The sequence below is a fragment of the Bos grunniens genome, chromosome 5 (genome assembly GCF_055505025.1).
Source record: "Bos grunniens cultivar Pamir isolate PY7600 chromosome 5, Bosgru_T2T1.0, whole genome shotgun sequence".
In the NCBI taxonomy this organism is placed as follows: domain Eukaryota; kingdom Metazoa; phylum Chordata; class Mammalia; order Artiodactyla; family Bovidae; genus Bos; species Bos grunniens.
Window position 1 is genome coordinate 7,233,925 of NC_141169.1, and position 14,531 is coordinate 7,248,455.

A 14,531-nucleotide genomic window follows, 5' to 3' on the forward strand; every position below is an offset into this window, starting at 1 on the left:
AAACCAAAACTCTGAATATATAAAGTCTGGGCATTGCCACTCTCATATGGCAAATGGAATTTTTTTAAAGTCCTCTTTAAAAACACTAATGTTTTGGTATACTTCTTTTCCCAACAAAAATAAGTCAAATCCTGGGGTGGGGGGTGGTGGTGGAAATCATACGTGAAAAAGCATATAATTTCACATGTATCCAAAATTAATGGTTGTCAAGTATTCTTCAAAGGCCCATATAACAGGTGCTTTGCAGGCAGGCAGTTTCAGGATGCACTCTAAGCCTAAAATTAAGCTCAGGGACTGAGAGAAGTTCAATGCCTGAGGATGTGGCTGTGCTCAAATTGATATTTAAAATTTCTAAACCTGGCTATGTCATATCTACTTGCCTCTGCCTAAAAATGCTTAGGTGTTCATTACTAACAAGCTCTTCCGCCTTTTCAGTAGGGCACCGGCTGGCAAGGGCATTGTGATGACGCGAGTCCTATTTAGACACTGCTATGGTTGGTTACTTCGTCATGTTTCTTGAACACAGCGCCACTGATTCACAAATTACAAGGCATGCAAAACCACAAGGGAGGCCTCAGTGCAAAACCAGCAGGGGCACTGCAAAATATTCAGTCTTGGGGAACTCAGTCACTTTATCGGGAGGCACTGCTCATGCTCTTGGGAAGATGGAACAGCCTCTAGGAGCTGGCTCATCAGTATGAAGAACATCTCTCTATACTTTAATAATCTAGCACATAGAGTTTTCCTGGGAACTGAGACTTAACATTTCTGACCAGCATTAGCTAATTCTACTTTTTTTTTAAATTTTGTATTGGGGTATAGCTGATTAACAAACAATGCTGTGATAGTTTTCAGATGAACAGCAAAGGGACTCAGCCATACATACACATGTATCCATTTCCCCCCAAACTCCTCTCCCAGCCAGGCTGCCACATAACATTGAGCAGAGTCCCCTGTACTACACAGTAGGTCCTTGTTGCTTATCTGTTTTAAATATAACACTATGTACACGTCCATCCCAAACTCCCTAAACACTTCCTTCTCCCTACACCCCCAACCATAAGCTCCTATTGGAAGTCTGTAGGCCTGTTTTGTGAGTTCATTTGCATTAATTCTACTCTTGATAACTGTAGACACTACAATCTTTTGACTGCAGTGTCTAGCATATCTTTGATTCATATAAATTTACTTCAGCATTACATGTAACCTAGCCTCTTTCCACTACTCAATGACTGAGAAACTGAAGGATAATGGTTGGATGTCTCCTCCATTAGAAAAAAAGCATAGTTCTAAAATGTTCACCAAGATTATTATAAGACAAACACAAGTGGGATGCTGGAATCCTTAACTGAATTAGACATTACCATCCTAAATATGATAGAGTTTAAGGTATTTAAGTTCACTTACCTTTTGTGCATTTTCCCCATCTTCAGTTGCAAAATCTAGTCTGGGCGGCCTGCTGATCAGGTCTTTTAGTGTTAGACAGTTTACCTCCATCTGTAACATACAGTTACATTAGAAAATGACTTTACAGTTGGATATTCTTTCCGTCAACAGAAATATCTATTACTTGCTCATGAACATGAACTTCCCCTCCCTAAACTCATCCTGGGAATTTCCAGGGTGGTGGCTACCCCAAGTCTGTAAAACGCACATGAATGAACACAAACACTCAAAGTTGTGCTTAGCAATGACTGAAATTGGTAAGAAGAAAAAAAAAAACGATAAAAATAGTCATTTTTAATGAAAAGTAACAAGACAAAATGAAGTTTCAAGTCAAGAGGGTGTAGGGGAAATCTGTCAGAAAGTACAGGGTCTCCTAGGTCAGTTAATTTTGGCGCAAAGAACTGGGAGGAATTCGGCTTTGACGGGGGTTTGAATGGGGGGAAGGAAACCTGATCGCTAGACCAAACCCACTCAGTGCCTAGCGCAGTCCCTTCCCAGGCCTCCGAGCAGACCCCAAAGATAAACTCTTGCAACGAAACCCCCAGCTCGTGAGGTAGGGCAGGTCCTCTTTTACCGCCCGACCGGAGGGCGAGCTGGAGCCCAGACACCCCACGCTCGCCTGGTCCAGAGGCAGCGATGCCTCGATTCCCCGCCAGTCGGGGAGGGGAGGGGTGGCAGACTGGTAGCCGGAGCCGGAGGGCCCCCTTTCCCCCCAATTCCCGCCTCCCTGCCAGCGCTACTTACTCCCACTCTGCGAAGGAGCCTTCCTGCCTCTCCCGGGACCTCCGCAGCCCCACAGTGGAGCGGGATCAGCTGGGGGACTCGATCAGCAACCGGACGGCGACATCGGGCGGGCAAAGCTAGGCGAGCAGCTCCCCGCTCCGAGCACCCTTCGCTAGCGGGGACCCCGTGGCGTCCGCGGAGCGCCAGCGTCCCAGCCCGCCGAGCGCGACTCCAGCTCCGGACCGCGGTCCCGGCTAAAACACCTCCTCTGGCGCCTAGAGACCGAATTCGAGCATCCGCCAATCAGCGGCGGCCGGCGGGCCGGCCCCGGCCAATCGCGCGGCGGCATGGCCCGGGCTCGCCGCCCTCCGCGTCTTGGCGCTCCTGGGCGCGCGTTTCGGCCTCACCCGCCCAATTGTGGCCGCATCGCCCCCTCCCCTTCCGGGTACCTGGAAACCTCGGGCCCGGGAGCTGATTCCTCCCGGGCACGCGCGCCCTGGAGGCCGCGGGAAGCGAGGGCGGGGGCGGCGTGGGGCGGCGGGGGGAGGAGGACGAACGTTCTTTTGTTGTGCCCAAAATACCCGCCCGTCCCTCGGCTGGCCGCGCGGGTAGACCGCGGGCACAGCCCGGGGACGAGGGAGCAGATGGAGTTTGGGAAAACGATACACACGCTCTGGATGCTGCTGCCGCCTCCACCCCCTCCTCCGGCAACCTGCGTGGCCGCGAAATTGTCCAGGCTTGTTGAGGCCGACTTCTAACGCGATCGCTGGAGTGACACGTGAACCATGTTACCACGCTCTGCTGCGGCGAGCAGATGGCACGCCAGTTAGCCCTGGAAACTCGACTGCCAGCAGGACCAGCTGCTTTTTCTTTCTCCTTTGCAAGTCCAGGAAAGTTTATTGGTGTTGTTCCCTTTTCAGAATATCGCCAATAATTAGCCTTATTAAAGAACTCACTAGTATTCTGGGAAACAATCGAGGAAATTTCCTCAACATTGCTGATTTGTATGAAATATTTCACTTCCTTCAACCTTAGTTTCTTACTTAAAATACGAATGTTGATAGAGCTGTGTGTGTGCGTGTGTGCGTGTGTGTGTGTGTATTAATAGGCGTGACTGTTAAGAGCAGCTTTAAATTTACAGAAACATTGAGAAGATAGTACAGGGAATTCCCATACGGGGGGCACCCGGTTTCATCTATCGGTTAACATCTTAAAATTTGTATAGCACGTTTGTTAAGTTAATGAACCAATATTGCTATATTATTCTTAACTAAAGCAATCATTCAGTTTTCCATAATTTTTATCCAATGTCCTTTTTTTCTGTTCCAGGATACAGCGTTACATTTAGTCTTCATGTCTCCATAGGTGCCTCCTGGCTTTGACAATTTCTCATACTTTGCTCATTTTAGATGACCTTGACAGTGTTGAGGGTTACTGTCATTTTGTAGAACGTTCCACTGTTGGGAATTACAGACACACACACACACACACACACATATATATTGCTGTTCAGTTGCTCAGTTGTGTCCGACTCTTGGCAACCTCATCGACTGTAGCCTTCCAGGCTCCTCTGTCCATGGTTTTTTTTCCCAGGCAAGAATACTGGAGCCGGTCGCCATTTCCTACTCCAGGGGATCTTTCCAACTCCGGGATAGAACCCATCTCTCCTGCAAGTCTCCTGCACTGTGGGTGGATTCTTTACCACTGAGAACTGGAAGCCGCCTATACGTGTGTATGTATATATATATATATATATATACCTGTCTGTATATATATATATATGTTTTAAACAAACTATCTGCAGAGTTCAGAATGCTCAATCAGTGCTTACCTTTGTACACCAGGGGGACATCCCTGGTGGTCCAGTGGTTAAGACTTCACCTTTCAGTGCGGAGGGTGTGAGTTGGATCCCTGGTTGGGGAGCTAAGATCCCACATGCATTGTCTTTGAAAAACCAAAACAGAAGTGTTATAGTAACAAATTCAATAAAGACTTAAATGGTCCACATTAAAAAACAAATCTTAAAAAAAAGATTGCTGGTAAATACAGAGTGAAAATCACTGCTAGATCATACATTAAAAAGACAAAAAAAATGCATGGGAAACATTAAACATAAACGAAAATAATAATGTAATAAACATTTGACACTTTTATAATAGAAATGGTATTTTAAACTGAAGTCTGTCTTGTAGGTAGAAGCATAAGGACAAATACAAAGAATAAAATTGCAGTTTATTAAATTTTGCCATTGTAGTGGAAGCAGAAAGTTAGATGAATAAATGTTGTTTTACAACTATATTAGTTTCCTGTAGCTATTGTAACTAATTACTGCACCCTGGGTGGTAAACCACAGATTTATTTTCTCACAATTCTGGAGGCCAGAATTCTGAAATCTAGTTGTTGACAGGGCCACACTCCCTCTGATACTATAGTGGAGAATCTCTTCCTCCCCTCTTCCAGTTTCTGGTGGCCATAAGCAATCCTGACTAACGTATTGCTTTCTTGCTCAGATCTCTGCCTCAGTGGTCACAGTGCCTCCTCCTTGTCCGTCTTTAATCTCTCCTATGTGCCCCTTACAAGGATACTTGTCACTGGATTTAGGTCCTATCTGTATCATCTGGAATGACTTCATCTTAAAAGCCTTACTAATGTCTGCAAAGACCTTTCCAAATAAGGCAATATTCACGGATTGCAGGGATTAGTGGTGTAGCGTTAAAAAATGCCTGCAGTGCAGGAGATGCAAGAGACATGGGTTCAATTCTTGGGTTGGGAAGATCCCCTGGAGGAGGAAATGGCACCCCACTCCAGCACTCTTGCCTGGAAAATCCCATGGGCGGAGGAGCCTGGTAGGCTGCAGTCCATGGGGTCGCTAAGAGTCAGACATAACTGAGAGACTTCACTTTCAGTTTTCACTTTCATGCATTGGAGAAGGAAATGGCAACCCACTCCAGTGTTCTTGCCTGGAGAATCCCGGGGATGGGGGAGCCTGGTAGGCTGCCGTTTATGGGGTCGCACAGTGTAGGACACGACTGAGGTGACTTAGCAGCAAGCATGCATGCATGCCTTTTTTGGGGGGACCCCCATTCAGCCTTCTAGATCACCATTCCAATGGTTATAGTTTATTCATTTCTCTGATATTTCAAAATAATACTGTATTGTCTCTTTGAAGTTAGGCAGCTTTATGTTGTAGACCTTCTCGTAGCATTTTCTGAATATTTTATCCACCTATTTCAATTAAAGTGAAAAGTGAAAGTGAAAGTGAAATCGCTCAGTCCTGTCCAACTCTTTGCAACCCCATGGACTGTGGCCTACTAGACTCCTCCCTCCATGGGATTCTCTAGGCAAGAGTACTGGAGTGGGTTGCCATTTCCTTCTCCAAGGGGATCTTCCCGACCCAGGGATCGAGCCCGGGTCTCCCACGTTCCAGGCAGACGCTTTAACCTCTGAGCCACCAGGGATGTAATCTCTATTCAAAACATGAAAAACTCAGTATGTGGCTTCAAACACTTGTAATTTCATTAATTGCTTAAACAAGAGTGATTTAGAGGAAAACTAGAAAATGAATGTTTGATGAGCAACTTCAGAGACAGTTTTCCAACACATTTATTTGTATCGATGTTTTCACTTCCCAGAATTCATAAGTAATCTGCCACTCAGTTACTCAGCTGAAGCTGATAGTGGCTGGGCCCTCAGGCAGGGCATCGAGAATATGTGACTTCTCCGTGGGGCTTGATCTTCCTCACAGCATGGTGATTCAAGCTGGCTAGACTTACATGGTGGCTTGGGGCTCCACAATGCCTCTCCCAGCTGACAAAGTGGAAACTGTGCTCTGTGCACTTTTGTGGCCACAGGCCTCGGGGTCCTGTATTGTGTTAAGCCTGTGGTTCTCAATCCTGTCTGTGCTTTAAAATCACCTGGAGAGATTTTTTTAAAAAGAACTTACACCTTTTTCCAGGCCCTCACTTTCAGTCTGTATGTGTTCCTAGGTTTGAGGTTGGTCTCTTGTCAGACTTTTGGACTCAGTGTGAGAAAGAGAAGGTGTTATGATTTGAGAGAATAGCGTTGAAACATACATACATATTACCATATGTAAAATAAGATGTCCAGTGAGAGTTTGATGCGTGAAGCAGGGCACCCAAAACTGATGCTCTGGGACAACCTAGAGGGATAGGGTGGGGAGGGAGGTGGGAGGGAATTCAGGATGGGGGGACACTGGATACCTGTGGCCGATTCATGTTGATGTATGGCAAAAACCATTACAATATTGTAGTTATCCTCCAATCAAAAACAACAACAACAACAACAAAAAACCAAAAACCTATATCTGAACCACACACTCAAGAGATTTCTAGTTTACTTGATCTGGAATTGGACCTGGGTATTACATGTTTTTTCAGTTCCTAGTGTCATGTTCTTTGTATATGCTAATTGTATGGTTATTCATTGACTCCTTTGGATGCTTCTGACTCAGTGATTTCAGAAATGGATCCTCAGGCTCCATCAGTGAAGGCAGAAAGAAGTCACATATTCTTGATGCCCTAGTTGAGTTCCCAGCCACTGTTAGCTTCAACTGAGTAACTGAGTGACTGACAGATTATTTATAAATTCTGGGACTTGAAAGCATCAGTATAAGTAAGTGTGTTGGAGTACTGTCTCTGAAGAGTATGGCTATGTCATCACTGGTTTTCAGAAGGAGTTGAGGTTGTAAATGAGAAATCTGATGGGCGGGTGGAAATTAATAGACGAATGAGCAGCAGGGGCTGTGATCGGAAGATAACACAGCAGATGACTGACGTTCTTCCGTATATAAGATACTGCGTGATTTTTCAAACTTGCAGATGGTCTTTTGCCCTTTTGGGGTTCCCAATCTCAATTGGTCACACTTTGCAGGGAAAATATACTGTGGTGAGATACAATACATGTCATTTAGTCTGAATTGTCCAGTTAATATGTCAGCTTCCTCTGATATTTTCCTTTCCTCCCACTACTGCAAGCACAGTCATCTTGTTGTAACATCCGTTTGCAAACGTTCAGTCTCAGAAGGGAATTAAAAACTGATTTTTCACCACCTGGATAACAGAGGGACCTTGACTTCACGTCCTGGCAATTCTGAGGTGTCTGAGTGGATCGGTTTAATGGTTCTTCTTAAACTGAGGGCTGCCATTTAAAATGTGCTTTGTCTTTAGATATTCCTGGGTCTGGGAATGTGTTACATTTGCTTCTCTAACTGCTTGTGGTTCAGAGAAGGCAGAAAATTTACTCTTGGCTGACCATAAGCAATGTCAGAAGGAGAATCAGTTCATGATTGGTTCCTGCTCATGACCTTAGTAGCAATTTTTTAAAAAAGATCATATTAATACCAAAGGGCAATTATGGCTCCCATCTCACGACATCCAGATGTCCAGCTATCCAAAGAGAGGTGCCTAAACTGTGCTTACATGTTCCACAGGGAACAGAGGAAATTCTTTATCTTTACAGAGTCCTTGTCATCCTTCGCACTATTGAGCAGTCAGTTTGCTTAAAGATTGTGTGACTTGCATCCTCATGTAATTAAAATTTAACACATTGTGTGTGTGTGTGTGTTTGTTTGCACTTGTGTATGTTTTAGGCAAGGATTGTGCATGGGTTGTGCTATAACAAACATTTCAGCCCACAACATATAGGATGGATGTTGAGCTGAGCTGGGTGAGTCTGGGAATACCGTGGTCCTGGAGAGTGTATAGTAGGTAACCCCTTTATGCAATGCTACTTTTATGCCCCAGGTTTGGGTGTGGTTGTTTGGGGGGAACCACAGTGTTTGCCGGGTAAGAGTGGGGATTGACCACCAGCCTGGAAACCAGATTCTGAATGAAATGGGGGTAGGTGTCCTGTTAATCTCCAGAGGCTTAGCTAGAAGGGAAAGAACACACTTTGAGTTGTGGAGGGGCATAGGTTCCAGATTAAGCTTGGCCATGAAACAAAAGATATTGCCTACCTAGCCTTAATTTTCTCTTTAAAATTGCCAGTCTGATTTGGAGGGTCTTTGAGAGTCGTCCATTCCTGTCATTCTAGGTATTTATTGGATGCTGAGGATATTCTCCTAAAACTGTTGCCACTGACACCTAATCACTTAGTGTGGATATGTAAGAATGTTTGCTGAAGTCACTTTTTAGTTTCCATATTTGGTGATAGTGGGCACGTTTCTCTACTTGTTATATTACATTATGTATATATATACATTAATAATGAGAATGTTAAAAAATATCAGGCCAAGGACTGATGTTCGTTGTCATTTTTCTAAGCTTAAATTGGCTAAATGTAATGTTGTGATTCATGGGGTTGCAAAGAGTCGGACACGACTGAGTGACTGAACTGAACTGAACTGAACTTTATATACAAGTTAAAATAAGATTATTTTATATAAGTTTATTTCTATAAATATATATTTTATAATTTATATTTATAATATACTTTATAAATCATACTTATAAAATTACATAATTTAATAAATATATAATATCAGATCAGATCAGTCGCTCAGTCGTGTCCGACTCTTTGCGACCCCATGAATCGCAGCACACCAGGCCTCCCTGTCCAACACCAACTCCTGGAGTTCACTCAGACTCACATCCATCAAGTCAGTGATGGCATCCAGCCATCTCATCCTCTGTCGTTCCCTTCTCTTCCTGCCCCCAATCCCTCGCAGCATCAGAGTCTTTTCCAATGAGTCAATTCGCATGAGGTGGCCAAAGTACTGGAGTTTCAGCTTTAGCATCATTCCTTCCAAAGAAATCCCAGGGCTGATCTCCTTCAGAACAGACTGGTTGGATCTCCTTGTAGTCCAAGGGACTCTCAAGAGTCTTCTCCAGCACCACAGTTCAAAAGCATCAATTCTTCGGTGCTCAGCCTTCTTCACAGTCCAACTCTCACATCCATACATGACCACAGGAAAAACCATAGCCTTGACTAGACGAACCTTTGTTGGCAAAGTAATGTCTCTGCTTTTGAATATGGTATCTAGGTTGGTCATAACTTTCCTTCCAAGGAGTAAGCGTCTTTTAATTTCATGGCTGCAGTCACCATCTGCAGTGATTTTGGAGCCCCCCAAAATAAAGTCTGACACTGTTTCCACTGTTTCCCCATCTATTTCCCATGAAGTGGTGGGACCGGATGCCATGATGTTCGTTTTCTGAATGTTGAGCTTTAAGCCAACTTTTTCACTCTCCCCTTTCACTTTCATCAAGAGGCTTTTGAGTTCCTCTTCACTTTCTGCCATAAGGGTGGTGTCATCTGCATATCTGAGGTGATTGATATTTCTCCCGGCAATCTTGATTCCAGCTTGTGTTTCTTCCAGTCCAGCGTTTCTCATGATGTACTCTGCATATAAGTTAAATAAACAGGGTGACAATATACAGCCTTGACGAACTCCTTTTCCTATTTGGAACCAGTCTGTTGTTCCATGTCCAGTTCTAACTGTTGCTTCCTGACCTGCATACAGATTTCTCAAGAGGCAGATCAGGTGGTCTGGTATTCCCATCTCTTTCAGAATTTTCCACAGTTTATATAGAATATAATAAATATATTATGCTCCCTAATAGCATAATTTTAATAGTACTTTTTCATTAATAATACTCTGTAGGACCAAATGAAAATGTTTTCATTATGAAGTAGAAAGAAGAGTTTGGGGTGAGGGGCTCAGGAACTGGAAACTTGAAATACTTAAAATATCAGCTTTCCCTAACCTAACCACCTCATCCTATGCAGGAACCTTCAGCCTTAGAACAAACTTGACAAGTAGATTATTGAGCCTAAGTGGAGATACATTAGCCCATGAGTCCAGTTAACAACTGGGGGAAGTGTGGGTATACAAATATTAAGGTTTTGTCTACAAGAAATCCCTCTTGAAATGCAAACTGTTCCTGGAAAGAGTAATCACTTAACTAACATCACTTGTGTATCATGTTAAGACATTTATCCTCAGATCATACCTGGGGGTAAAAATCATGTTAACCTTAAAGTACAAAATGTTGTTTCTCTATAATACCTTCTATAAAACACTGAACCTTCTAGCCTTGTTCTGAGACTCACTTTTGCCTCCCCATTGAATTCGGGGCGCCTCGTCACACATACTCTCAAGTCCTTCCCACCTCCCTGACACCCAGGGCCTCTACTGCCATATGTTGATTTCTTTCTACCCCCACTGGGGTTGTGTGATGCCAGATATCTCCATGTAGCTTGGCTACTCTGGCTAATGAAGCTGTTGGTACCCATGAAGTCAAGGATGCTCTGTGATGCCACCATGTCCCCTGTCAAAGGCGCCAGCTGCTGCTGCTGCCACCAGCAAGTAAAACCAGATATGGATCTTTGCTGGTGCTGTTGCCACAGAGGATGGGAGATGGGTTTGGCCCCCTTCTCGTACCCTCTTCTCACCAACCCCCCAAGCAAAGTTCATTTCTGTGCCAAGATAGGGAGTCAGAGAACAATCTCTCCTGGTGGTTACTTTTCACTTCTTATCCTTATTCCTAAGCATTGTCTTGGGGCCTGGGCTGGGGCCCCGATCTGGGAAGTAGATCTATAAAAGCACTTTGTTATATATAGTTGCTTGCCCCCTCCAATGGCTGAGATGCTGTGATTGGGTCAAATTTTGGTCTCTTTGGTTGAATAATTTCCCAAATGCTCCTCTTTCCTCCTCTAGTCACAGATTATGAGGGTCAGTTCTTGGGTGTGTATTCATGGCCTCATTACACTCAGAGAAATTGATCAGAGTGTCTGTGTACAGTAAGACTTGTACACAGTAAGGAGGGAGAACTCAGGACAGGCATAGTTGAGAGGGACAGATATGAGTGGAATCAGGTAAGAGTGGGGACAGGAGTTGTCCCTTCCTCCAAGGAAGAAAGCTTGAATGGAGGTGACTCTACATTCCTAACGGGGTAGGAAGAGGAAGAGCCTCCTGATGAAGGGAGAAGGTTTCAGAAAGGAGTGTGAGAAAACAGAGGCTTGTATGACCAACTTCATAGAATTATTCGGGATCCCTGGATTATTATTCTTGTCGAAGATTTAAAATATATGAATAAAATCTGTAGTGGGTGAAATCTCTAGAAAGAGCATGCCTATCAAATAAACAGCTGTTTCTGTGATGGTAGAACAGACTTTTGTTTTGTTCTTATATTTGGCTGCACCCATTATAGAGAATGATACCATCTAGCACAGGAACCCAGAAGGTCCTGCAAATTAGCACATATTCTTTTGGTCTACATTTTAATGATGCCATAATTGCCTTAATTAAGTTCTCTTTCTCTCCTCTCTACATGTTGTTTGTTATAAAAGTCCCATCAAAAGCGATTGTGTTTTGAGCAAAGGAGTGCTAAATCATTGTTTCTTTTGTTTAATGTCAGTTTTTTAAAGTTGTAGGTCCTTATTTGTAAGAAAGCATAGTTTTCTTATTTTATCTTACACTTTATGTAGTTTAAGTAAAATGAGAATGTATTCTTATTCATCATGTGGTTTTTTTTTTTTTTTGAAATAATGTCTAATGTTTTGTTGCATTTATTTCTCCCCTGATGAACATGAGTTTGAGCAAACTCTGAGAGGTGGTAAAGGACAGGGAAGCTTGGTGTGCTGTAGTGCATGGAGTCACAGAGAGTCAGACACGACTTAGCGACTGAACAGTAATGGAGGCCTTACACTTGTTTAGTAAACTGGTCTCTTAATTATAATCCTGCCTATCCTTTTGACTCAAGGGAGACTCCTACCTGTTTCCAATACCCAGTTTACTGGATTTCTTACTGTTTAAATGTTCCCATGTGGCCACTTCTATTATTTTCTCAAGCTTTTGAAATTTACTATGGAATTTTTTTTTCCATTTTACCGATTTCTTGTCTCATGGTTAAACGTTTTATTGATGTTTGCAATTACAGTGACACAATATACAGTATCCTCAGGGCAATTTGTGTTTGCTCTTTCCCTAAATCTTTTCTAATCTTGTGATGTTCTTTTAAATTACAAATTTTAAGAAATTTCTGCCTTAGTGTCAACCTAAACCAGGTAAAGTTGCTAATTGAAGAACAATACAGCTATGTAAAAGGATTACCTTTTTTCCAGTGACACTTCTAAAAGAGTAAAAAATGACAAACTCAGCTGAGGCTTAACTGAGAACATATTATAGAGAGAGGAAAGCAGAGAATATTGCTAGTGAGGAAGACCACATGTATAATGATGGAAATTATATAGGTTTTAAAAGGAAAAGATATGGATTAAAATGTGTACAATAGTAATAAAAATTAATTTTGCTCTCATCATTAGAAGTAAGAGAGGGTAATAACCCTCCATACAGTCCGTGAGTAAAGCTTCACTGAATTTCATGGCTATAAGACTGATGTCTTGATAGTTTTCCTGTTTCAAGTAGCTTGCCATGTTTGTTTGTCTCATAACAATCATAGCTGGCTGTTGGAAAGAACCCCAAGCAATCTTGTCTCTCAGGTTGATGACAGTTTCATAGTTTATATTAATGATGGCACTGAGGGTGAATATATTTTAATAGCATTAAATCCCAATGAAAAGTTTTTAATGGGCTGAGTAGCTCAGAAAGCATTCCTAAGAACTCCGGTTAGTTTTGTTGGTTTTTTACACATCAATTATTAATACCTGTAATGAAACAATAATGTGGTTATGCATTGGAAGAGCCCTTTTCACTACAGAGGACACCAAGTACTTGATGAGCTGCCAAGAGCCAATTTCTGCTCTCCATGCATATATAGTTGTCTGGCATGAGCCAGCCGGAAGCATAAATATCATTTATGCCTCAATTTCAGACAAGGAGTGTTTGGCATTACCTTAAACACATACTCAGAATCCAAACACTGCTTCCCACCTCCGCTACCACTTCCTGATTCCTAACCAACTTCACCTCCTCCCTCAATCATTTTAATGGATCTCTCTATTTGTTGTCCCTCTGGACTTTTTTCCTAAGCACCCACTATAGTGATCCAGGCTGAAATGTCAGGGCATGCCTTCCTCATTGACTCTGAACACGTCAGTGGCTCCCCAATGCATTCAGGGTAAAAGCCAAAGTCCTTACAATGGCCGACAAGGTCCTGAGGATCTGGCTTCTCTTTATGGCTCTGATCTTATCACCTTCCCCTTATTGCTTGTCTTTGGCCACACTTTGCTCCTGGTTGATCCCTGGACACACTTCTTCTGTTGCCCAAGGGCTGTGCATTGACTGCTCCCTCTGCCTGGAATGCTCTTTGCCCAGAGAGCTGCTTACATCTCTCCTTCACTTCTATCAGGAGCATGTTAATTAGGGTTGTGTTTGCAACTATAGCAAAGAAACCTTCAATTTACAGTGCCTTTACCAAAGCACAAGTCTTCCTCCCATTCCTGAAACAGCTGAAAATGGTGCCTGGATGGCAGGTGACTTTCCTGTAAGTGGCAACTCTGGGGCGTAGGCTCCTTCCCTGTGTGACTCTACAGTGTCTTTGGTCAGGCCCCTGAGGCCTCTGTTTCTCCATACTAGAAGGAAGATCAGACAGTGGACATGGCAAGCATCACTGGTACTCAGCTTCTCTTGGGAGAACAGTTAGTGACAGGGCCACACTGGATTCAAGGCGAGCTGTGATGATAATCACTGGCTCTGTAGCATGTCCCAGCAAGAATCTAATGCAGTGAACATGGAGTAAGGACTCCTGGGGCAGCTAGATGTTTCTGCCACAGACCGCCCTCCGGCCACCGAAGATCTGCGTAACTTCCTCTCTATTTGAGCCCCATTGGGCTCAAAAACAGACCTCCCAGGCAATGGCACCCCACTCCAGTGTTCTTGCCTGGAGAATCCCAGGGATGAGGGAGCCTGGTGGGCTGCCGTCTATGGGGTCGCACAGAGTCGGACACGACTGAAGCGACTTAGCAGCAGCAGCAGCAGGTGGCTTACTGGATAAAGAATCTAACTGCAGCGCAGAAGACCCAGGAGTCATGGATTCAATCCCCAGGTCAGGGAGATCGCCTGGAGGAGGGCATGGCAACCCGCTCCAGTATTCTTGCCTGGAGAATCCCATGCATGGATAAAGGAGTCTGGCAGGCTGCAGTCAATAGGATTGCAAAGAGCTGGATGCAACTGAGCACACACGCATGCACAGGTAGGCTCAAAAATGCATTCTTGAAATGAATTTTACCCATTTATAATAGCAATAATCACATCTTGGATAAACTTGCTTGGCTATGATACTGCCACTACACAAAGCTAAAATACATATGTTGTGTAAGAAAGTGAAAGAAAGTGAAGTCACTCAGTCATGTCTGACTCTTTGTGACCCCGTGGACAGTAGCCTACCAGGATCCTCTGTCCATGGGATTCTCCAGGCAAGAATACTGGAGTGGGTTGCCATTCT

At 43.6% G+C, this 14,531-nt stretch overlaps 1 protein-coding gene and 1 long non-coding RNA gene across 5 annotated transcripts in view; one reads left to right on the plus strand and one right to left on the minus strand.

Moving 5' to 3' along the window:
* The window catches only part of E2F7 (E2F transcription factor 7), a 41,302-nt gene extending 38,127 nt beyond the window's left edge, over positions 1–3,175 (minus strand). For 3 of the 4 annotated variants that reach the window (XM_086398814.1, XM_086398815.1, XM_086398813.1), the window contains exons 1-2: positions 2,191–3,175; positions 1,408–1,497 (exon numbers count right to left, since the gene is read on the minus strand). In XM_086398814.1, the coding sequence (XP_086254940.1) occupies positions 1,408–1,497 (90 nt within the window). In that variant the 5' untranslated portion in view covers positions 2,191–3,175. The remainder of the gene's footprint in view (positions 1–1,407; positions 1,498–2,190) is intronic. The other variant, XM_086398816.1, reaches the window with a different exon arrangement.
* LOC147371286 (uncharacterized) overlaps positions 1–14,531 on the plus strand; it is a 194,721-nt gene that overhangs the window by 165,458 nt on the left and 14,732 nt on the right. The gene's annotated exons all lie outside the window — the stretch shown is intronic.